This window comes from Fulmarus glacialis, unplaced genomic scaffold (assembly GCF_000690835.1).
Source record: "Fulmarus glacialis isolate BGI_N327 unplaced genomic scaffold, ASM69083v1 scaffold1131, whole genome shotgun sequence".
Classification (NCBI taxonomy): Eukaryota; Metazoa; Chordata; class Aves; order Procellariiformes; family Procellariidae; genus Fulmarus; species Fulmarus glacialis.
In genome coordinates this window covers 2209-26587 of record NW_009194587.1, presented here as the reverse complement: position 1 = coordinate 26587, position 24379 = coordinate 2209, and the positions used below count along the sequence as shown (strand labels likewise).

Sequence of the window (24379 nt, the reverse complement as noted above, 5' to 3'; positions counted from 1 at the left end):
TCTTTCCCTGGTCACTGTCTATATTAAAACCTCAGATATTTCTAGATATCCCTAGCCTTGCCGTTTGCCAAAGGTTCTGCTTTGCTGTGGTACACTTCTTATTAAATTTGTTAAGTACGGTGCAGTTACACTCTCAATTCCATATAGATGTATGCATTATGTCAATTTAGAAATGCATTTCTGTACAAGCTACTTTTCGTTATTGGCAGGTTTTTTCTTTGTTTTCAAATTAAGTTCTTCAGGGTTTTTAAGTACTGCTGTCTGCAGTAACTTTTTTTTTCCACTGCACGGTTAAGCAGTGAATTGAAACTCAAACAGTATTGTGATTAATGTTGGGCTCTCTCCTTTGGTCCTTATTTCAGGAGCAACGTTCTCGTATGTTACAATGTCGGCATGAATACCACAGAATGGGACAAGAGTGTTTTCTCTCTAGTATCTTTCCTGCCTTTATCAACAAGTTATCTTAAAAAAAAGACTATGTCAGCAAATATACAACACACAATGCTCTGTCTGTGAATTACGAGCTGCTGCAAGATACAGAGGGGAATTAAAAGGTCTCCAGAATTCTGGATAAGTTGATAATAAAAATAATAATATCCAGGCAGTCGCTACAGATAAGCATCAATTCCCTAGACCTTCCTTGGAGAAACAATATAAAGTTGTATTTTTAAAAGGTGTTAGTGGCCATTGCTGTCAGGACCAAGCACAATTTGAGATACAGCTCAGTGGAAAATCCATCCTTTTCTGGGAGTAAGAGTGCCAAAAAGATCATACCAAATCGACGCCTCAAACGAGCTGTAAAAGAAACCATCGCACTCACTTCCCATCGCTGGCAAGCTTTCTTTTTCAGGTGGCAGCCTGCAGCACCACCCAAACCCACACACTCAGCACCGCGTCAGATGCCCCGAAAATCCTTCAGTCTCATTCATGAGCTCACAAGGCACCCGATAAAAGATGGAGAAGCTGCCTTGACTTCATATCGACTCTTACTTTACGTATTTCTGCTGGAAAATACAACAGCACACCATGCGAAGTTATTGGTCACGCCGCTCAGATCTAAAGGGGAAATCAAATCTCCATCCACTGGACCTTCCCACGTACTTTTGGGAGTCAAAACCATTTGGTATCGCAGTTCACCACTGGGGAAATGATGAGAAGATCTACTTTTCCTTGATCAACTGACAGTACTGCACAATGTCGAAGTAGCACTCACAATACAGTATGGCACTCACAATATATTATAGCATCATATGCTGGAAAATAGAAATAAAATACCTGCAAAATCTGCTGCCAACAGGTCCACTGCCTTTAAAACTTTGACTTGTAAGAAGCCAACATCCTTTATGTCCCGAAAGGAATTCTTTATACACTGCAAGGAGGAAAGCATAAAAATATATTTTGTTTGTAATTCATAAGAAACAGAAAACATTGTACTAAACGACTTACGTTTTTTTATCCATTGCTATTTCTGCGGTGTTTCAGTTCAGCAGCTGATATACCCATAAACACATCTCCACTATCCCAGCCTCATTGCGTCAAGACCCTGAGGGTCACAACTTCACAGGCTACCCGCTCCTTAGGAAATTCTCCATTCACGTAAGTTACACGTTAACTTTATGGTGGAGACAGAAAGGAGCCCTGCGTGTTTATGCAAGTATCACCCGCCAATTAAAACAGAAAATGGGACATAGGTAGACCTGGAGAAACAGCATGGATCAGGAAGGCAGCACAGTCAGTCAGGAATGAGGAATCTGTTCTCAAAAGTAAGTTTGACCTGTGTCGTTCAAATTCCTCATGCCTCAGATACTCGCGCAGTATCTCACTTTTAGAGAGATACGCGCTTATTCCTTCTTGCCCAGCTTTTGAGGATTGAGGCGTGGAAGCCACCGTATGGCTTTATCTTCCAACAGTTGAAAGTCCAGAACATATCCTCCCCAAAGGAGGAAAGAAAGCTAAGTATACTGTGATCTCTCTGTGATATTCAGCGTGTCTCATTCCCCATGATAATCTCTTAATACAATTCAAGTTTGCAAATAAAAGTATTAGTTTAAAACTCAACAAATACAAGCAGCCAAACTGCTTGGGTCTATCTGCCCTGCCAATCTCCTTGTCATTCTAAACATAACTATTCCATGTAAGAGTTTTCTCTGGTAGGAGATGTCTTATTATGACCGGACAAATCATTTTTTTTTTTCCCCTGGCATTTTGACTACTTTCATAACTAGAGGAGGAAAAAAAAGCAAACTCACATAACGCTGTGAAATCTGTTGCCTTTCACCGGGGTCTGCCAAAGGGCAGACACACAGATCAGAGATAGACACTCCTGTACACGGGGCAACAGCAATCAACATTAGCAGGGACCCCGGATGTTTTTCCAGAGGCAGCTCTAAGCAATTGGTCTGCTTCGTCGGCAGGGCAGTAATGTCAACCTGGCACCTAGAAAGACATTGCCAAGGGTTAATGAGAAAAAGGAGCTGGGGAAAAAAAAAATAAAGCAACATTTACATTGATTTCAGTAGCAAGCAGGCACCAAAACTTACTGCTTGTTCAGGATGGAAAGAATGCTAAAAAAAGCATCTCAGAATTAAACATGGGAAACCAATTAGCCAGTTTCTATTGCACTTACTGCTAGTTTTGCTTTCTGGTTCACCTACTGGTAAGCAGAGGTAAAAGGTTTGGGCTGAAAGTACAGTAGGAAAACTTAACTCTGGCCTGCCTCACTTCCCCTCTAAAATCCCCTTGTGCTTTGCGATGGATTTGAAAGGCAATTTTATTTCACCTGGGGGAAAAGAAAAGGGGCGAACGCAAAATTTAAAACATTAGCCTAAAATAGATTAGTTTCTTTAAAGTCACATACTCCATTTTATGCTACATTATACTGTATGCCCCAATCTCCTTTACAAGCCTTACTAGAGCTACATTTTCAGTGTACTGTTCTATTTCCCAAAGGGAAGGATTGTCTTAAAAGTCCCCCCAACCCCTGCACATAATATGTATCATTAACCTGAAACTTCCCCCCCAAAAAAAAAATGAGGAGGAAAAAAAGAGAAACATTCATAAAGAGACAACAATAAAAGATGAGTATGGGCTAAAGCAGAGAGAGATCACTAGACAGCCAGTTATACATTAAGGGAGCGGTTAAATGCAACAGAAAGCCTAATCACTTGGCTCGGCTAAATGCCTTCTATTTAGAAGTCCAGTAAATGGAGTGGAACTTTTTTGAACCTCCGTGGAGCTTGGCTTTTAAGAACAGGCTGAACAAAAGTTACAGATGAAAAAAGAAAAAAAAAAAAAAAAAAAAAAAAATCAAGGAAGGAGAAGCTTTGTTGCCACGGTGCAAGGGGAGTCACATTTCTCAAAGGGACGGTGAGCGGGTGATGGAGAGCGAGAGCTTTCGCTCCACTTAATGCCTGCCGACAAGTTTTTATTTAAACTAAACTTGTTAAGGTGTTGTCTTAATAGGCTAAAATTCCACAGGGTTCCCCCAGGTGGGTTTCTTCTGGGTAAATGGTGCATGTAGTGTTCCTGATTGATCCCATTCCAGTAGTAGAGCTGGAGCAGTTTATACCCATCTGCTATAAATTGCATGCTTTCCGCTTCTTAACAGCCTATTTTCTGCGAATGCTAAGGGGGGGGGGCTGAAAAAAAAAAAATCCCAAAACATTTCAGCCTGAAAACCCAACAAACTATGCTATGAAGTAAAAGTCATTGCTCTGATGAGTTTGTAAGTCATCTAGTAGCTCCGTGTATTAAAACACAGCTCTTTGTGTAAGCGTCTTCTGACCAGAATCAATGGGGATGACTTTGCCTTAAGTGTGCTCTTTGCTATTCACTGCGCTGAACGTACAACAGGTTGCAAGTTTACTCTTATTAACTGCTTTCAAGTGCTTTGAAAGAGAAAGAAAATAAACCAGGAAGAGTACCAACACTGTTCGGCGCGTAGGCTGCCTCTCAACACAATTTCCAAATGTGAGAGGTTGCATTTAAAGCTCATTGCTACGCCTAGACTCTTCAGAAAGACATAACAAGAGAAGATCCAGCAGAAAGGAAAACAAAACAACAACAAAAAAGGCAAACATCTGAGAAAAAGACATTATCACTTCCACACTGGAGGTCAACATCACCTTGGCTGCACTAACACAGTTGCTTCTCGGACTGCAGCAGTTTTACCGATACTTTAGGTATCAGTGCAAAAGGGGAATGTATCCTTATCTTGGGTCGGTTTTGGTCTTGTTTTGTTGACTCAGGGTCACCCAGCTGGTCTGTGGTTCAGCTGGCAACACAGGCCAGTCTCCCACATCAGCATTTCATACACCACCCACTCACCACAGGCCATAACTGGGAAAAGCTGCATTTGCTTTTTATATTAAGAACTTTCCATGGGGCGAAGAGAGAGAAAAGACAATTCGTTCAGACAACGGTGCATCTCCCACCGATAGATAACCTCAGAAATCTCTCGTATCTCAAAGGCAAAGTTAAATACAATTCTAGCTAGCTTTGGCAAATTGGAATTCCCTTAATTAAAAGAATTTGATTAGCCAAAGGTCAAAGAAAAGATCGAGTATAAGGGCGTGGGGGTAGGAGGGATGCACATGCGGAGGGGAAAACAGCAGGAGGTGGACTATGAGCATTTCTTCCTCAAATCATGTCTGATTTCCGTGCAAACTAACTTCCTTAAAACATCTGTGTTCACTCAAGGTGATGGTATGCCTCTGTATTTTCTTTTGAGGAACTGAAAAGAAAATCCACATTTGCACTCGCAAATGGCAAAAGGCTTAAGAAAAAAAAAAAAAGGACAATCTGTTTCATTTAGGTTATACAACATAATTGATCAGACTGCAAAGAATGCAGCTTGGTAAAACAATTAGACATTCAATTTACTATATAAATTCAGCAGTTTCCACACAAACACTTCCACACTATTAAAATGAGTCTAATGATTTCCAAACTACTTCCCCCATCCTCCTCAAACAGAAACCCTCGCCTTTCCTTCTTTCTCAGCTTTCTGTTTTTAAGACCTTATTACAGATAATTATTTCACAGGAAAGTGCTAAAGAGACTACAGCGATGGGCACAGTATAAAACTAATGGAGGCAATCCACTTTTTGCTCAAAAGTTGCCTGATCTGAATTGCAAAGGGCAAAATCTCTCAGTTTATTTGTATTTTAGGTGATGCAAATGATCTCCTGAGTTAAATTCTCAACATAGTAATCCTATCTCAGAATAGGATAGCTCTGCTTGTTGTCATCTTTTGCTGCATTACATATTAAATTCAGGTATAATCTTTCACACACATGGCTATATGCATGATCTATAGGGGATACAGTTCTGTAAGTTAAGAGTGCATTGTGCTCACAAATGTATCACTTTTTTTTTTTAAACCACAATTAATTAAATGCTTTCCTTCCTCCTCCTGATCAATATTTAGGTCTACACCTCTATATTGACCTCTAGTCCCGTAGAGGATTACACCACAGCTTTAGTTTTCATTTAAGACTGTTCTTTTGACTTACAGCCCTCATCTTTAGCTGCCAAACTTTTTTTCCCCACCCCCCCCTTTTAAATTCATTTTGCAGAGAAATATTACTTGACAACACTACACAGAAAATTCGGGGTTAAATTATTTAACTTTATCAGGCAATCAAATGTTGAAATTTCACTAAAAGGTGCTGGGCTTAGCCTCTCACCAGTAATTATGGAGTTGTATTTTATTACTTAATCCACAGTTCATCAAATTATGATGAGTAAGTATCCTTAAATGTATATAAACACATATGAAAAACTCTGCACAAAACATTGCCACTTTTTTCGCCTGCAGAATTCTTGAAAGCCCTTCACAAAAGAGGTCAGAATCATTATCACGGTATACAGGAAGATGCACTATGATTAATATTTGGAAAGGAATTTCAAATGCCACAGGTGTCAGGGAGACAATTAATCAGGTCTTATTCTGACTTATTCTACAGATAAGTTTTGGTTGTCTGATTCTTCCTACAGCTTGGTGAAATTTAAATAAAATAAAAAGGTTTGGACGCAGCCAGAGTAGATTTTACTGCTCCATCCCAACAGCATGGCCTTTAAAATAAGGATTGTTTCTTGTTGCAAAGACACTGTTTCCTGGAGGCATTCATCATAAAGATGTTGGATGTGCTCCAATCTCATAGCTCACAGTCTTAGTCTAGCAGTTTTTGTAAAACCTCTTTCTTGAGGTAAATACGTGAAGAAAAAAAACCCCAACATTTTGCAGCATCTCTTTTTCAAAACATATCCCTTAATGCAGAAACACTCTCTAACAACTTGGCATAAACAATTTAACTCTGCCTGGACAAATTCTGCACACGTTAACACCTTTGTTTATTAATATACATTAACATCATCTCCTGTTTATAGCATGCCTCTTATCCCAAAGGACACAAAAAGCACTCATACACGTTACTAACAGTTCTGTGCAGACTAAATAGAGGGATTATTTCATCCAGCACCAAAACACAGCCACCCCTCAGCGCTGGACCCTGGCAGCTGAACCACCCTCTGCTGCCGTATTTTAAGCGAGGAAGAGAAACTGGATCCAGCTGAAAATCTAAGGAGAACGCAGGCAGGCTGAACGTAATAATTTAGCTCGCGATGTGCGCTGACCGTGAGGGTTCATTTCGTGATAGGAGAAGGGTAACATGAAATCGCACCGACTGTTTCTTCACTAATTCAGAAGCAGACAAAAGCCCCAGGTGTTAGTGTTTAGTACCGGAGGTCCAACACATTTCTTATTCTACATGTTCCATAGTCTCCACAGATGCTTCAGGTCCTATTTCAAGAACAATATTTTACCTCGAAACCAAATTACGCCTGGGAGAAGAGCCATGTTCCAGGGGCGTAAGGCATCCATCCTACATGAAATCCTGGGTCTAAAGGAATTAACGGATGTCTTTATTCCACAAAACTTCAGCAGTCTGGATTATCAGACCTGACTCTAGCTTGTGCATCTCCTCAACTTCATTTAAATATTAAAAAAAAAAGATATAGATATAGACATATTTAAGGGTCTAACCAGCACAGTTCAACCTACATGGCCCTGAGGCTCTATCCTAACTCTATCCACAAACTGACCACAGAATTATTAATTAAGATCCAGCAAATTTTGCTTCTTCCTTAAAACCATGCAAATTATTTGAGGGCAGCTGGGTTGTACTGCTGTATGTAATGACCAAATGTAACCCACAAACATTTTACTAAAGAATCTTCCTTACAATGATGTTGTGAAATCCAGAAATCTCAAAACTCAACTTGGAAGTCATGGAGACAATAAACATGGCACCTCATAATGCTGTTTTGTCTACAGAATCCTTTTCCAGATTAGACTGCACTTGAACCCTTCATAAAGTATTATTTATTGGGTGTCAAAAGTTTCCACACTGTACCAACAAGGCTTGTTATTATGCATTTGGCGTTTACCTATTCTTGCAATTGCTCTTTAAAATCCAGTATAATTTTTTCCTGTTTTGATGCTCCAGAGAATTTGCTGTGCTTAAGGCAACAACAGTAATATTTTCTCTCCCCATAGACAGCAAAAATAACTTGAAGGTAAATCTAACACACACAGGCTTTCCCAGTGCTGAAATCTTTAATAATACAATAAGCACTTTGCGATAATTTTTTTCCACACTGAACACCACCTGCCAGAAATCAATAGAGGGAAAAAAAAACCAAACCTGGGGGGAAAAAACCTAAGGAAGAATTGCTCCAGCATCAGGGAGACTGAACAGAGGCAAGCTGCAAACACTGCGACATTTCCTAACTCTAAACAGAATATCAGAAGTAATAAAAGTAACTGTGAGAATGGAAGGAACAGATTCATCTTCAGCCACTTCTCCATGTGATGAGCAATAGCATTCAGCCAGAAAGCATTTCCTGCTCTGCAAAACCACAAACATTTGTAGAGCCAAAGGGCATTGTTCTTTTCAGTGAATAGTTTCAAACTATTTGAATGCTTAAAGTAAGAGAATGTTCTTATGGGTTACTGTTATTTAGTCAGCAAGTTGTGAAACCCTCGCCAGGTGAGAACAGCAAACAACTGCAGACAGGATCCCTGCCCCTAAGAATTTAGAGGTTGTGGCACTGATCCTGCAAGCGGACAAGCACGGGCAGACCCGAGAGGGGCTCTAGGAAATTAAATGGTTCTTGGTGCTGCTGCATGTAGCCAACTGTGCAGATGCAGTCTGGGGAGAAGGGTCTAGGTGACAATGCTGCAAGCCAAAAGAAGGAAGAAGATACAGTTACTACTAGGAAACCACGACTGAACTAATACTATACAAAATAAGATGGTAAAGAGCAGGACATAAGGATAGGAACCATATTCTATTCCCATTAAAAAATTAAAATAGAGGCTTGACTGCTACCCCACAAAAAGTCTCATCTGCTAACGTGGCATAAGATCATTACTTGAGAATTTGATGCCAGAATGGAATAATGCAGTGGGACAAAATCCAGTGTTGGTCAGGAGATGGGTAAATCACCTGCGAGGCTACCCCTGAAAATGATGCTTTCAAACAACATGAGCTCATGCAACAGCATGGGGCACCAAACCCACAGAGATCAGTCTTTGTGGCAACGGGGAAGAGCTTACCCAAGTAAAGCGAACCCAGGTAACAGGACCCAAGGCTACAAGAACACACCACCAAGGTGCAAAGAGAAAAGGGACACCAGTGCCGCTCTCAAACAGAGCACAAAGATCCCCGAGCTGCCACCAGCCTGAAGCAGCAAATCAGCCCTGCAGAGCCCAAGGGGTCTGGAGCAACACCACCCTGCAAACGCAGACAAGTACTGCCTGCTTGCTGCCACCGGCTCTCCCAGAAACGGCTGCCACTGAGCTCCTATGGTATTTTGAGTTTTACAGTCAGCACGTGCAGAGGCAGCTTGGGTGTCTCTGCATTCAGGTTGTGGTTAATCAGTTACCCAGTAAACAGGTTTTAATAAACATACCCTTACAGAGACATCTGGACATGACCGGAATAAGGAGAGAAACATACAGTATGATGCTGGTAATGAAAATAAATTGATCAATTTTAAAAACAATAATAAAAATCACATTATCTTTTGTACTTACCCCGCCCCCCCCAAAAAAACCAAACCAAACCAAACTTACGTTCCCAAAAGCTCTTCGTGCTTTTTGTTATCCTTTCTCCAGACCTCAATGTCCAACATATCCTTCCTGTCAGAGAAGTAGTGAAAATCAAACTGTTCCCTCCACTGAGGATTTGCACTCTTACACAGTGTCTAGAAAACATGCAGTTATAATATTTACTTTTCTTAAACAGTACTTATTTCCACAGCAAAGCACATATCAATTCTTCTATAAGAACAAGGCCGGATGTTAGGGCATCAAGTACTATGGTCATTCCAACCAAAGCTCCCCGGCCCATCATGCAAAGCCTCCTCTTTCTTAAAAAAAAAATCTCTTTCCTCTGTCCCAAAAACGATAAATATGCAAGCGTGATGTGAATGAATGGCTGGAGAAATTCTGAAATGCAAGGTGGATCCACCAGCTCCACTTTCAGTGGACCATGGTCATCATTTGACCCTACTCACACACTGGAAGAAGTCAAGAACAAACCTTTTGAGGACAACCACCTGAAAACAGGTTTGAATGAACTCAGGAACCCAAACCAGCATTTTTTTTACCCTTCTGTATTAAGATATAGGCAAAGAAGGAGCAGCCTTGAAATTATTAACATGCAGTTAATTTGATATCTGTAAATCGTCCCTCTGAGTTCAGTGAGATTGTTCATGTGTTCAGGTTACTCTGAGTATTCACCGGATTGGGACTTAAATCACTTGCAGTTCATATCACACTACACTACCCACCATCAACATCAGCGTGGCCACTGAGAGAAGAGGAGATAGGACTAGCTGGACCATGACTGAGATTTCTCCCACCTTGTCCACTTTTCTAGACCATGAGAGATCGTACTTCATAAGCTGAATAAACTCCAGGAAAGAACATGAAGTACTGCCAATTTGAAGTCTTGTTAGGGTGTAAAGGCAGCAGTCCCCAGCTTTTGCTGGACCCCAGACAGAAATACTAAGCAATTAACTCACTGCAAACAACGTTGTACTTGACTCCCCATTTTAAACTTTTTAATTTTCTGTGACTGCAAACAGTGCAGTCTTGCAGATTCATGACACAGGCTGTGGACCATTAAAGAGAAACATAAAAAGGGATTTTAATGGGAATAACGTATATTTATTCTAAAATAACTAACCCATTTGTTATTTTTCAAAGCTGCTTTTCCAAATAAAAACATTGTATCATGACCTTGGGTTTGAAGTCCGATGTGGGGGACAGAGTGCAGGTTTCAGATGCGCCTACATCTGAACGTTATGTTCTGTGAACTTGCTCTGTACAGTTCGTACAGGAGGGGGGTGTTTGTTTCCTCCTCCTCCTCCTCCTCCCTCCGCACTTCCAGTTCATGACATGCAGAGCTCTTGCTTTCTCAGCACAGTATTATTTTAATTATAGCCCCTCTCCTTATCAGACTTTGGAGATGAAATGTATATCTTTGGGAACCCCATTCCTTTCTTAGATTCCCATGAAACGGTACTGGATACAAGTAAACACAACATAGAAGAATAAAAATTCAAATCAAAACCATGGAATATTCTGTGTGGTTGGGGGGGGTGTCTGCTATACGTAACATATTTTTCAAGAAAGGTGCTTTTAAAAAAAAAAAAAAAAATTGCCCTGCACTGGGAACCATTTCAGGTCTGCTTTTCCAGCATACCTAACATTGCAAACCTGACTTCTGTATTGGCAGAGAACAAAACGCATGTGTGATGCATGTAGCTTTATTTCATTTCATATTAATGTCAAACATCCATCAATATGATGAGTATGTTAAATGCACAAAAACAGATACACACAATATTCCTAACTTCCTATTTCTATATTGGCATGTAAAACATATTACTAAAATGTTAATGTCCCTGATCTGGTCTCCTGGTTTTGATCTCACTTATATAAAAGACATTCAAGAATAGTTCCATCTGAGTTAGCAACACTGGTAAAAGAAACACCAAGTACCTTATTGGCTTCAGCAAATTTAAGGAAATCCTTAATACTTACCTTACTCTTGTATCTTTGATCTCCCAGTTTGAGGAGAATAAAAATCTCTGCCAAGCCCCCTCCGGGGATGTTCTTCCCCTCCAAGAGTGTGATGGTGACCAGCCTGTTCCACAACTGGTTCTTGCGCAAAGAGTCGGAGAGTCGCACGCTCCGCATGAAACTCGACTGAAAAGCAAGTCAGTGACGTGAAACATGTATACACCCAAACCCACATTTTTGTGCTCAAACTGACTGCGATACGAAAGCACCAGAAGTGAGAGGGGTACCACAACCCCCTAGGAATAAGGAAGGAATGGAGGGCAGAAAGGTGCTATGGATTTTCTGCCCGCACTACGGCTGGCCCCGTGAAGGGACGATGCTCAGCACCAAAGCAGAATCAGCAGGGTTAGCTCAAACCCCCGGAGAAGCTGACTTCAGCTAACCTGGCTGAGCTTTGGCAAGAGCAGACCTTGAGAGCAATCTGTTACCTTGGCTCAGGGAGAGACACAGGAGAGTGACAGGGAGGAGAGGTGGAAGAGGGGAGAAACTAAACTCCTAAATATCTCCAGCTACGTCTATAAAACACAGGTCTGTCCTTTCTGGGGAGACAGCCCACAACCGTAAAGTCTATGGCCAGGTGAACGGCTCGGCACGCACCTTCCACCTCCTCAATCACTCAACCCCCTGTCGCCCGCGTTAGCTCTTCGCCTGCTGCCTTTGCAGCTCCTGCTTCCAGAAACCGAGCTCACGAATCAAAAATACCGATGCCTGCTAAAAAAACACTGACACCATCAGGCTCTTTATCTGGAGTTATGGTTACCTGGTAGCCGCATTTGTTACCTTCGCAGCTTCATCCTACATAGCATGGCTGCGCTAACAGTTTGCTAACTGGCAATATTTTATTGGACAGAGGATGATTAAATAGGCCTTTATTTGGGGGGAGTGAGCTGGAAACATTAAAACTCAAGGCCATACTTTTCTTCTTGCCGTAAAAATCCTGCCATATTTTATTCTCGTGAAGCAACTTTTAACTCGCCACACTTCGGCGCTTCAATCATGTCACATACAGGTGGGAGCAAGACGGAGGAGAAGATTTCACAAGTCACTTTAAAACAGGACGTGTTAGCTTTAAAAGCAAGGAAGAAATGTTGTTGCTAAATAAAACGATTGCAAAAGCACCTGATGTCTGAAGATTACTTTTTATGGATCAATTACCCAGCAACAAAATTCTTAAATCATGGGTGGTGAACTCACAAATTTTTTACTCGCTTTTTACTGGTTAAAATACCCAACTCTTTGAATCCCACAAGCATATTAATATACTTCTATTTAAACACCCCGTTTGGCTTTCCTGGCACGCTGATTAAAAATTCCTACCTTTAAAAAGAAAACGAGATTTTGATTCATAAATCCAGCTGCAATGTAATTTCTTTTTTTACTTTTTTTTTTTAAAGTTCGTCTTTTAGGCCAAAAAGCTAAAGCATGACTGTTCCCATGGACATACTTCAAAGTCCCGGCAGATATATTCCTCCCTAAACACTGAACTATTTCAAAATCCTTTTTATAAAAAAGGGAGTAATGTCCACAAGGGATCAAAGGGCATTCTACAGTCTGGCAATCGCCTTAGAAAAATGGCAGTGCTTCCATGAAATATGCCCTAAAATAATTTTGCAGCTTCGTATGTCCTAATTTCGAATTGGATGTTTATCTTGGAAAGGCTTCTATCTAACTTGTCCATAAAACAGCTCCACTTAGCTCTATGAGCCCTGTGAAAATGGAATCCAAAGCTGGCTATTAAAGGGGCCTGGAGATTGCTTCCATATGGCGTAACAGCATGGGAGTGGAGGGCTAAGGCCTACAGCAGGCGCTGCTTGGCTGGAGCTCCCCATCTATCCATGGACACTCGTTGCATTACACCATAACATCTGGATTATTGCTTGTAATGTCCCTGGGAAATATCCACTTCCCATCAAAGCCTTTATCTATCTCGGTTGTACTTTGAACATTTCAGTCTTTAACATAGTCATGTTTGATGTGATGTACTCGCTGCTTCAGGACCAAGGATTTTCCCTCCCCCCGGCTCCTTCCTCAGAGGAGGAAGAGGTATTTGATGTTAGTTCACAAAAAAAACAGACAAAGTTTATTATCCGCGTTACAATTTATTTTAAAAACAAAGCATCCTGTTCTTTTCAAAGCTTCCAGGCTGAACACGAAAGACAGTTGTTATCACTCAGTTTCCAAATCAAATTTGGATTCTTTTCATTTTTTAACCAGGCCAGTATTTTAGGGAGTCACTCAGCGTTGGGGGTCTTCCTACCCAAATTCTGTAGCGTACATAACCCCACCCTTTTAGCCACGGACTTGACAGTTCAAAGCACTGTTGGGAGGTACCCAAACCAGCCCAGATTCCAAGCAGTCCCAGGAAAAAATCAGCGCCTGCGGCTCGGTATTACTAGAGCACACATTGCAATGCATCAACTCTGAGCTTCCAAAACAGGTAGCCCCTAGCAAATGGCCTTGTGCACCCCCTTTCTGGATGGCTGCGCAGCTGCAAAAGCGCTCTGTGCTCATCTCAGAAGAGAGGTATGTTGGTCTCCAGCTAACAGGACCTGGCTACTTTCTGGACAAGATCTAGCATCACACTGGATAGAGAAGCCAAGATGTTTGCAACCGGTTTAGGGCATAGGGCTGGTCTGCAGCACCTCGACACAGGCTCGATGACTGCAGTCTGCTTCCCACCTCCCCCAACCCAGCTCTGCCACCACCACAAGCCTCTCTCCAAACGGAGCAGCACGGAGCCCGGGATGGCTGCTTGCCTCGCGCCCCTGTGAGACAGCCCATCACATTAGGAATGCTTTGGATTTCCTGGACGTGCCCAGGTCATTCCCACACAGCGTGTGCTCAGCAGGTCTGGCACGTCTCCTGTGCCTCGTACGGTCTACGCGCGCACCAAAGACCTGCTCTGTGCATGCTCTGTGGCCACCTCTCCAGCCTCCCCGGGTACTTGGCAGGCTGTTGCTCTGACCACCCTGATGGAAATCCCAGCCAAACAAGCAGTGTCTCAGATTCCACTCACAGTTTCTGGAAGGAAACATGTCTGGGGAAACCCAGATGTGTGGTAGACCCATGGACCTGGACCATCAATGAGTCAACTTTAGTGTTGCCTGGGGAAGTCTGCACTACGGAAAATGCCTCCCAGGTGACAAGAAAATGTTATTGCATTATTTATTTTAAAAGTCTTACCTCCTCTCTGATACTCCACACCTACTCATTTCAAACTGATTTACACAGAGTTAATTGATTACACTTCACAGCCTCCCTCTGAGTTGGCAAAACTATTACAGAGCAGAGCACAGAGAAGTGCACTCATCAGTCCAACAAAGCTACTCGGGGCAAAACAAGCACTGAAAAAACCCACCCCAAGCACTACACTAACCTGCCTTCTCAATGAGACACCAGAAAAGTCAAAGCCCCTCTCTACACTGGCCAGAAACAGAGAACATAACTGCTTAATCAGTGACAATTTTAAAGTGGTTTTATCTTTCCAACTCTTCCCTTTCCCTGCTACCTCCCAGGCTACGGACGCCTCCGCACTTGGGTACTTCAGCTCCTTCTGCTGCCGAACCCCAGCTCTTTCCAGCTGTGCTCCCAGATGGGACGCCAGGTCCTTCAGACCTCTCCTGCTACATTTTCCTGTAAAGTCTCTGCAGTCAGCCAGCTCACACTCTGGCTACGTCCCAGACCAAAGTAAAGGTGCCTTGCAGAAGTACAGAAAAGTTGGCTAGGATTGGGCTATAGGGCTGGAAATTAGGAAACATATGCTTTATGATGGAAGTTGGCACATGTCCCGAGCACAAGACATTGGACAAGTTTGCTTATTCCTTCCTGACCCCCCCCGCCCCCATTACTTCTGAAATCAAGATAGTCTTAAGAGCAGAATTTGAGGGGTTGTCTCCAGATAGAGCTCTGATTTTGGCTGAGCTCTGGGTGCAAATAACCAGTGATACCATAAAGGTCACCTTTATGAGCAGTTCACTGCTGTAAAATGGATAGTAACTTGAACAAAAAGATCCCTCAAACAAGCCAGACAGAAAGAAAATAGTAAGCACAAGAATATCTTAAAAAACAAACTAGATGTTTTTAAAGTCTAAGAGCCCATATTTACTGCAGATTTAGGGACTGTGCAACATCAGGTAAGTAACGAGTAATCTTTTCTGAAGCAAAAGTACGTCCTGGTCATAGGGCAGGACCCTGCCACATGAGGAACAGAAGATGGTTCTTCTCCCTGCTGCTTAGAAAGAACATTTCCCCAGAAAACATCCCACGTCTCTGAACAGAAAAATTAAAAATCAGTGCTCACAATACCATATTCAGAATCTGGTTTCTGTTTTCAAAATGAACGTAAAAGCTTCGCACACCAACTTTCAATTTCTTGTTACTTTCTGGTTCTGGTTTAAAGAAGAAAGCTGGACAAGAATGAGCAGGTGGGCCATATTCTGCCTTCACAGAGGCAAATACAGGAGATGAGCAAGAATGCCAGAGCTTTGCAGGGGAAAGAACGGGCTCCTTGACCCAGCTTCACAAAATCCTTTGGGAACTCAAGTCTCCTGCTAACACCATTTGTATATAATCTCCCTCTATAGGCACCCAGCGAATCCCCTCTGGTGCATCGGGGCTGCTTTCAAATCTGTCTCTTTTCCTGACACACACATACATGCCCCAAGTTCAAACTTGTTTTTGAAGCAATAAAGAGATGCAGAAAAATTGTACATTTAAATGACACGGCGAGGTGGCCAAGTGTGAAGCGAACCCATCTCTCACATCTTTCATTTAAAAGGATGAGACAGGACAACAGAAAGGCAGCTGCAATCCCTATGAAGAGGTCAACGTCGAAACTGGGCCACGTAATTTGCCGTTTGAGAAAACAACAACACAGAAATAGGAAGAATCTTTGGACCTCTCCTCATTAGCCAGGGAAACCATTTTGCAGAGGCAGTCTCCCCCGGGACAGAGGAGAGGGCAGCGAGAAAGGCAAGTGAACCGACACGAGATTGCCGCCACGATGCGTGACCCCGTGGCAAGCGAGTCCCTCCGCTCCGCAAAACGCTCGGAGAGCGCCGCTGCCCACGGGGTGTTGTGGGAGAAAGCCAATACAACGAGGCAGGCAAAAATGAAACCTAACAGCCCACGCAGAAAAAAAAAAAAAACAGGAGAGCGAGGGATTTTCCCCTGCAATGAGACGCCGAGGAGCACTTGGGTCCGGTCAGCCTTTCAGCCAATTTATTCAATCAGCTTAGGCTATCAAGGTGGCAACTGCGTCGCTTTTGTTTCGGGACTGAATCCACCCCAAGCAAACCTGCTTATTTGCTTCATAGATGTTCAACACTTAAAGGTTAGTCAGCTGTACAAATGCTGGAAATAGCGCGCGGGGCACTCAGGGTGAGACTCAAGCCACCTGGGATAAAGAAGGCTACTGAGCATCAGCGTGGTGGGCTCCAGCAGAGATAGCTACCAACTCCCTCTGCACCCCAGATAGCCCCAGAATGAAAAACAGAAAAGAGGGGAGAACTTGCCAATACACAGATATGAGTGCATATATTAATACTGCCTAATAGTATCCTCTTCCCTTCGCAATGCCACCCTCCATGAGAAAAAGAATAAAGCTGCACTCTCGGAGACAGCTCCCACAGAGGACAATGCTGTTCTCAGCTCCCATGAAAAATGAGGGATCTGGATGTGCTGCCCATGTCTTGGGAGTCCGCCCAAATGTGTGATGATTCCCTTCTAGCAGCAGTGAAAAATATATACTGCGTAATCAACAGATAGCTAAATCATCCAGTTCAACAGCTCTTGCAGCAAAATGATTTAAAAGACAATATTCAGTTGCTGAAATCCTTCCTGCATACTATCTGTAATGACTGTGAGACAACCATAGCTAGACTGGAGATCTTGTACTGCTGCTGTTTTTGTTGCTGTCTGAAATGTAGCTTTTTCTTCAAAAAGCAAGCGAGCTCAGAACACACATGAAGAGTGCAAGGTATCCACAACCACCCACATGAACCCCTTTCGCCAGTTCGCCAGCTTGCATCAGGTATTAATGCCATCAACAGGGGTACTAACCATTTGGGGTGGATTTGGGAAGCCAGCAAGAGTCCCGCGACTGATGTGACAAGACTCATTTAGGACACTGATGTGACAAATCTGCACTAAGATAACATAAAATGGTCAAATTGGAGTATAACCAGATTTCTTTCATATAGGCAATACAGACTAAAAAAAGCTGTGAAAGTTATATTCATTTTGTCCACCCTTAAAATAAGTAATTTTCCTGTATTTGTAGAAGAAGAAAAGCTAAATATTACAATACAGGTCAGTTATAGTTCAGCACAAAAAAACCAGGAAAACCATTGCAAACAGAAAACTTTTATTTGCCTAAACCTACAGAGATGAAATTTAGATCTGTCTCCGTTCGGCTGCTCAAATGGAAGGTATATGGCCTTTTTCTCCTGCAACAACCAACCAGAGTCAGCTCAGTAGCCAAAAGAGAGATGAGTTTCTGTATCCCTTACAGAGCTCTCTCCATTTCCCCTGCCCCCCTTATTCCCATAGCTTTATCTCGTCCAGCAGCATTGTTTTCTACCCCATCATACTCTCTGGCTATTCTTCCATAACCTCTCGTGCCTTCCCTAGACACCTATATTCCCCATGCACACAATTTTTCTTTCTAGCCTTTATGTTCTGCCACAAACTGCTAGTACTGCTTCCACAGACCAGAGTTTCCTAACTAAAGCTGGTTATTGATGTACAGTACTAGTGTTTTAGTGCAGTAGCAGAATCAATAAACTAGGAAATACTGCTTTGTCAGATTTTTCCAGCGCATGCTGGGAAATATTTTTACTGCCTTTGGATGGTCACAGAGCTTTTCTTTAGAGATCACACTGGAGCATGAACTGTGTCTTCCCTGGGAAGAACTGAAGCTCTCCTACCCTCTAGTGACTGGAACAGAACAGAGCACAGGGTTGCAGCTCTTTCTTTTTTCTTTTTCCCCTCCTCTTTTAAACAAGACTTTCACTTCTCCTAACTACCATGCTTCAGCATCTTTTAATTTTACTTAAAAAGATGCTCAGGCACAAGCCAGAGTCTTGAGACCTGAATAACCTGCCAGTATGGCTTACAGCTAAAAGTGCAAAAACCTGTATGTAAAAAAAATTCAAAATGCAATGAGATATAGGGTACAACCAAAAAAAAAATTCCAGTGACAGCAACCAAGACAGAAGTTTGGCTATTCTGGACAAAAAGGACCAGAGTTTAAAAACCTGGCTCCCTTTCCCAGGACCCAAAGCCAACCAGCGTCAAGAGACAGCTGTGTGTGCACGCGTGAGGAAAAGGGGGATCAAGCTACACTGTTTGAGTGAGGGCACATAATTTCCAGAGCTTTAGTTAAAAACCGAAGTGCAGAGCTCTTCAATTATTCCATCACTTTCCGTCACAGGGCATTCAGGGATGCCTGGCGGCTCTCCGCGCCGATCGCCGCGGGAAGGGCCGCCCCACCCCTGGAACCGGGGCTCGCCAAGCTGCCCACCAGCTCCAAGGGCTGTGCATTACTTCTGTTGACAAAAATATCGCTGGCACACTACCTGAGGGGGTGGGCTCTTCTACACTGCACATCACAGTTGTAATGAATAAAACGAGAGGAGGTTAATTATTCAATTTATTTAGGCACAAACCAATAGTTATATAGGGAAAATATCAAGACGCATATGTGTTCTCGTAAAAGCCAAATTCTGCTTTTCAGAAAGTTAGACCGTATAGCTCTCAAGCTGGGTACTGGGGCCTGCCGTTTCTTTATCATTGTTATTTACTCGATAGCAAATTAAAGCTTTACAGAACAAATAAAAAGCCACAGTCTGTTTCCCGAACAAGTCAAAATCTAATGCAAGAATGGGGCAGTACAGGAATATAAATATAATGGAAGCCTGCAGGGATACTACAGAAGACCAAGGAAAGCAAGTTATGTAGATATAGCCACACACAGATCTTGGAAATCCTGTTACATTGCTGGTAATTAAAACTGCCTGCTCAGTCTCCATCCCAAGAACAAAAGGAATTTCAAAACCCACAGGAGCAACCAGAAGAAATACTGCCTCACAAAATTCCTCCCGTGGCGAGAGGCGACCCAAACGATTAGACTGGGATCCAGGAGACCCGTGTTCAACGCCAGTACCAACTACCATCCGCCTTTTGGGTATCCTTAAACAACTCAAATCCTCCATAGCTCCTTTCTTTGGTTGAATTTACACCCATTTCCTCAGTACAGACAGTTTTTCTCTCTTTCTACAGCTCTTTGCTGAATGAGGTCTTACTCTCGCTTGCCACTAGACGCTACCATAGCACCTACAATAGGAAAACAGCAGCAATTTCTCATCACACTGGGCGGGGGGGGGCGGAGAATCAAAAAAGCCAAGGGTATCACAGCCACCACATTAAGACGGGTTGCATCTATACTTCAGAGTTTTCCTATGTTTACTCTTTCTGTTTCAGAGGAGGGCACATATTTTGGGAGGGGACTTTTTTTTTTTTAAGAGAAAAAAATATGGATTACCTTGGATGAAGTTCGCTTCTTCCGACTTGACCATCTCTATTCACGGGTCCCCACCATTGTACCAAAGAGAACCCAGAGAGAGGAAACAGAGAAGGAGTAAAATGGAGAAAGTGTTTAGTAAAATAATTCAAACAGCAGTTTGTCAAATGTGTTAGAAAAGCTTATTACTAAGTAGGGGGCTGGATCTACCGACTGCGTTCATCCACTTCCCCTCCCTCATGGAACATAACAATCAAACTCAAAATACCTGCATTGCACCAAAAAAAGAAGAAATAAAAAAAGTAATCAAGAATAAAAAGTGGAGGGATTAGAGCCATTAGTAAGAAACATGGCTTATACTTTTGGTGCCATCTGGTTCTACAGTAAGCTAATTTAAAAAGGAAAAAAAAAAATCATCTTGCTGTTAAGTGCTAATGTGGACAGAGCCATTTCACTATTCTGATTCCACTGGAAATGGCTGAGCAATTTGCATTTGAAATATGAGGGCTTAAAACATCGTCTTTAAAAAAAAGTACAGTGTGCACCAACTCTTCTATCATCTGCACTCTGAATGTTAACTAAGCACCCAAGAGTACCAAAAGCTGCTACTTTAAACCGATGTATTTTCTGTCTCACTGGCTAGGTCCAATTTAGCCTGTGCCTTCCTAAAAATCCCAGAAGAATTCCTGAGGTTCTTTTGGCTAAACTGCTTTTTTGCTAAAGTAAATTTATGTCTTTGCTTCACCCCTTCTTGCAATCCAGTGACATGTGTGCCAACACCACTCTCTTGTTCAAGTTAGAGGGCGAATTCACATCCCAGATCAAAGCCATCTCATGATACAGATATATAAATACAACAACAGTGTTTTAATGTTGTCATTAAGCTTTTAAATAATCACATATTGAGGTAGAAATACCTCTACAATTATCTTAATATTAATTGAGATTTTACAATTCTCAAAAAGGCGACTATTTGAAAAATAAATAATGAACAGCAGACATCCCATATTAGCTTTTTCTTATTCTGCTTTCCAACCCCTTGAAACGTTTACGTTTCTATAAATAATCCCATTCAGACTGGAATTCCATACCTATAATTCAATAATGTGCTGTAAACAGCAACTTTCATACTAGACTACATAGAAGACTTGTAGGAATATTTTCTCTTTACATATGTATTACACATATTTAAAATTAGCTCTGGTTTTCAAGTCAGTCCAAGTAAATGCCTGATCTTGGCTTTTCCCCATCCCTTGCTGGCCAGGAGCAGGATGAATTCACCAACACAGATACGCTCCACACTGTGTAAAACACTAATAGGAATCTTAAAAGATGAAAACAAAAGCAAAAAACCTCGTGCAGGACCTGAAATTTAAAAACTATCAGCTTCAGTTGTGGTGTTCCCAGTCTCTGCCCAGGTTCTTCTGGGTTTCTAGCATCCCTAAATGCACCATATTTCAGCATCAGGAGCCAAGGTCAGTTGGACTCAGTCAAGAAACTGTCAGTGGCAAAATCGGGGTTTTTACAAGCAATCTCTTCCTCTCAGCCAGTGTGCTCCTCTGCAGGATTGGTGTGGTTTAAATCCTAACATCAAATCCCTGCTTTTAGGTTTCAAAGAGATACATTTTTATATTGACACGGGAGAAGGAAAAAAAAAAAAAAAAAGAATCACATCTTTTTTTTTTAAATGCTAAAATCTAAACTCCTGGGTGGAAACCAGAAAATAGTATGCTCTGGAATAGCAGTCACAGCAGGTACGGTGCACACCTTCACTTCAGCAACCCGCACGGTGCAGTGACGGGTACGGCACCCTGACGCACGGGGAGCACTGCCGCAGCGCGCGTCACAGCTACGAGACAGAACCGCCCAGCTACAGATGTCTAAGCAACTTTCACCCAGAGAAATACGTGGCTTTTTTTAAAGTTATGATCTGTCTTGATTCCAGTATTGAGTCTCAGAGGATGAAAACACAGGTGGTGTTTCCAAGCAAATAAGATGAGGCCAGCTCTTCCCCCCGCTACATATTCCAGCTATAAATTTGATTTCCTAAGCCACTTACATTTCTCTTGAAGTCTTCTTGCTTGACTGCTAGACTCAAGTTTAATACAATCACTCCCATGTCATCTTCTAAACTGTTGGGATCTTCCAGTTTTAAAACCTGTTCAGTGGTTCTACAAGAAAAGAAAAGAAAAAAAAAAAAAAGACGTGCATTTATTGACTCCAGTTAACTCGAGTTCATTATTAAAGGTCACGCTGAGCTGTGCAAATTTCAGCTTCTTGTCTGAAATTCCCAATATTGAGTTTAAATGTTAAAACAGGAAATCTGGAGGGTTCCTCCTTAGTTCTGACAAAATATACTCCCCTTTTAATAACGCATGGTGGTGTTTATATAGCATTGCTTAACACTCATAACTCTCCATATGCGGATACACACCGAATTAAGTTACCACTACCTCCACTTCACAGGGAAGAAGAGTGACAGGGAAACTCATCCAAGTGAATTTTCTAACAGTAATGGCTGGGATTCAACTCCAGAGATATTTATTCTGCCTTATCTCTGCCTGGATTTAATCTCCCTCCGTGTCTCAGTTCCCTCTCTAAAAACGGGAATGCGGGTATTTACCTGGTGGCACTGTCTCATGGATATATTCATTAATGTTTCTAGAAATTCAGATACAACAGCCGTGGGAGCTACAACATGGGAGCACAGGAAGGACTCATTTTGCCCAAGGAAAAACGTCGCGCAGCAAGGGAGTATAGACGAGAGAACTAAAACTTGAATTCCTGGCTTCCAGCTCCACATTGAGCCCGAGCAGCAGCAGCAGCAGCAGCAGACAAAAGGCGCAGGGCTTGCCTCCGCACTAAATCAGGGCCAGATGAGCTGCCGCGGGGATGGATGGCTGCGGGGGGAGGCTGGAAACGGGGCGCTCGCAGCCAGCCAGGCAAACCGCTCCCCAGCCCAATTATACACAGAAAAAGGCACCCCGCGCTACGTGGGGCTAAGAAAGGGTCTCAATCTTCTCCCCACTTTCTTCTTCCACCTCCATAAATTATTCTGGTGTAGCTCTCCCTAAACAATGCCGCATATAGAAACCCTTATTCTTATTCCTAGACGTGAAAAGGAAAGGGCGCCTGCTGCTGAACGGGACTCATCCAGGTTGGATCTGAATCCTGTACGTAACGCTGGATAAAAACATGCGCGTACAGGATTTATCTCATGCGATTTCTTTTTTTTTTTCAAAATGCGCTCCCCACCCTTCTACCAAAATAAGTTTTCACAAATAGCCAAATTCCAAGCTAGGGCAAAAGCATTTCATTATTTTCTTATGTTTCTCAATGAAGCTGCACTAACAACCTTTAATTAAACAAATGTATTACCTATTGAGTTCAAGTTCAGCGAGTGCTACAAATGCCGAACCCATGAAGTCCGAAGAGGTTAAATCTCGATCGTACACCTGGTAGCAAAATAAAATAAATATTTATAATTTTCACATCATAAGCCAGTTTTATCCCGACCGATAAAAGAACAGATATTTTAAGCCCTTTCAGTTCAATTTCGTATTTGAAAGATCAAAGCCCAGATATAATTCAGGGATAATTTTCCATCTCCCTGCTTTAATTTGTATTTTTAACTAAATATTTAAACAGCATTTTGAAAGTATCTTCTTAATATTATGTAAACAGAGACATGTGTTCTGCTACGGTTTGTGGCTGTTCCTTTATGCTCTGCGCAATAGCATAATGAAACGCTGCACAAAAATCAGGTACTTCTGGCTACAGATGTTTTAGCAATTAGTGCTCGCAACTGGTAGCTTGCAGTTCTGGTAACTGTAACGTTACTCATAATGAGAAAAGGCTTTGCTACTTGTCACGGCTGCATCCCAGGTAATAATTCTGTTCAACCCAGCCAAATTACACTCTTAAAACGTGCTTATGAAACCGCTGTTGGTTTCACTGAGTTTGCACAAGCACGGTAAGAGCGAGCAGAATTTAGCTCCACAGCTTTAAACGTAGCCAGTCAAGGAGTTTTATTTCAACTTGGGTTTTTGCAGACAGAAAGCAAAACATGCGAGTACAATCTGGAAAAGACATACGTGCATTTTAATTTGAAATTGCTGAAACTCTTAAACTGGATTGTGTTTTATGTTACGCTGCTACACTGAATAAAAATCAATACGTTTCTAAAGTTGCAAATAACTGCTTAAAAAAATATTGACCAATCTTTCAAAAATCTAAACCTAAAACTTACCTTGATCCAGAGTTTTTGATCGAGGGTCTGTACAGGAAGCACAACAGTTTCATCCCAAACTGGGTTGAGGTTCTTGTAGACTACTTTACTTTTGTACAGAGTTTTCCCATTCAGTTTAAACTTCACATACGGGTCACTTGTACCTGTGATAATTAATAAAAAATAGATTAGCATGCCCCCACGTAACGCCACAACCTTAAATTATATTTTCGTAAAACAATAAATAACAATAATAAATAGTAATGATTTATTTAATATATACATGCATATACTTAATTACCTATATAAAAATTGCTAGTTCATACAGGAAAGCTATAGAATAGAACCAGAAAGTTGTTTGAAAGCAGGCAACAAAAATACTTCATAGTTTGCTTGATCTCTGCCATGTTATTCTTAAAGAACGTTAATTATTCTTTAGTAACTTAGTTAACATTTTAGTTTGGGAAAAGACAGA

The 24379-nt window shown here is 41.9% G+C and overlaps 1 protein-coding gene across 1 annotated transcript in view; it reads right to left on the bottom strand.

The window, feature by feature from the left end:
• The window catches only part of MCTP2 (multiple C2 domains, transmembrane 2), a gene marked incomplete at its 5' end in the record, with an annotated part of 84756 nt that extends 60688 nt beyond the window's left edge, over positions 1 to 24068 (bottom strand). The window contains 8 exons of the mRNA XM_009587808.1: positions 1276 to 1369; positions 2250 to 2436; positions 9140 to 9270; positions 11117 to 11281; positions 19698 to 19733; positions 21736 to 21847; positions 23055 to 23131; positions 23926 to 24068. Of these exons, the coding sequence (XP_009586103.1) occupies positions 1276 to 1369; positions 2250 to 2436; positions 9140 to 9270; positions 11117 to 11281; positions 19698 to 19733; positions 21736 to 21847; positions 23055 to 23131; positions 23926 to 24068 (945 nt within the window). The remainder of the gene's footprint in view (positions 1 to 1275; positions 1370 to 2249; positions 2437 to 9139; positions 9271 to 11116; positions 11282 to 19697; positions 19734 to 21735; positions 21848 to 23054; positions 23132 to 23925) is intronic.
• Positions 24069 to 24379: the final 311 nt, after the last annotated feature.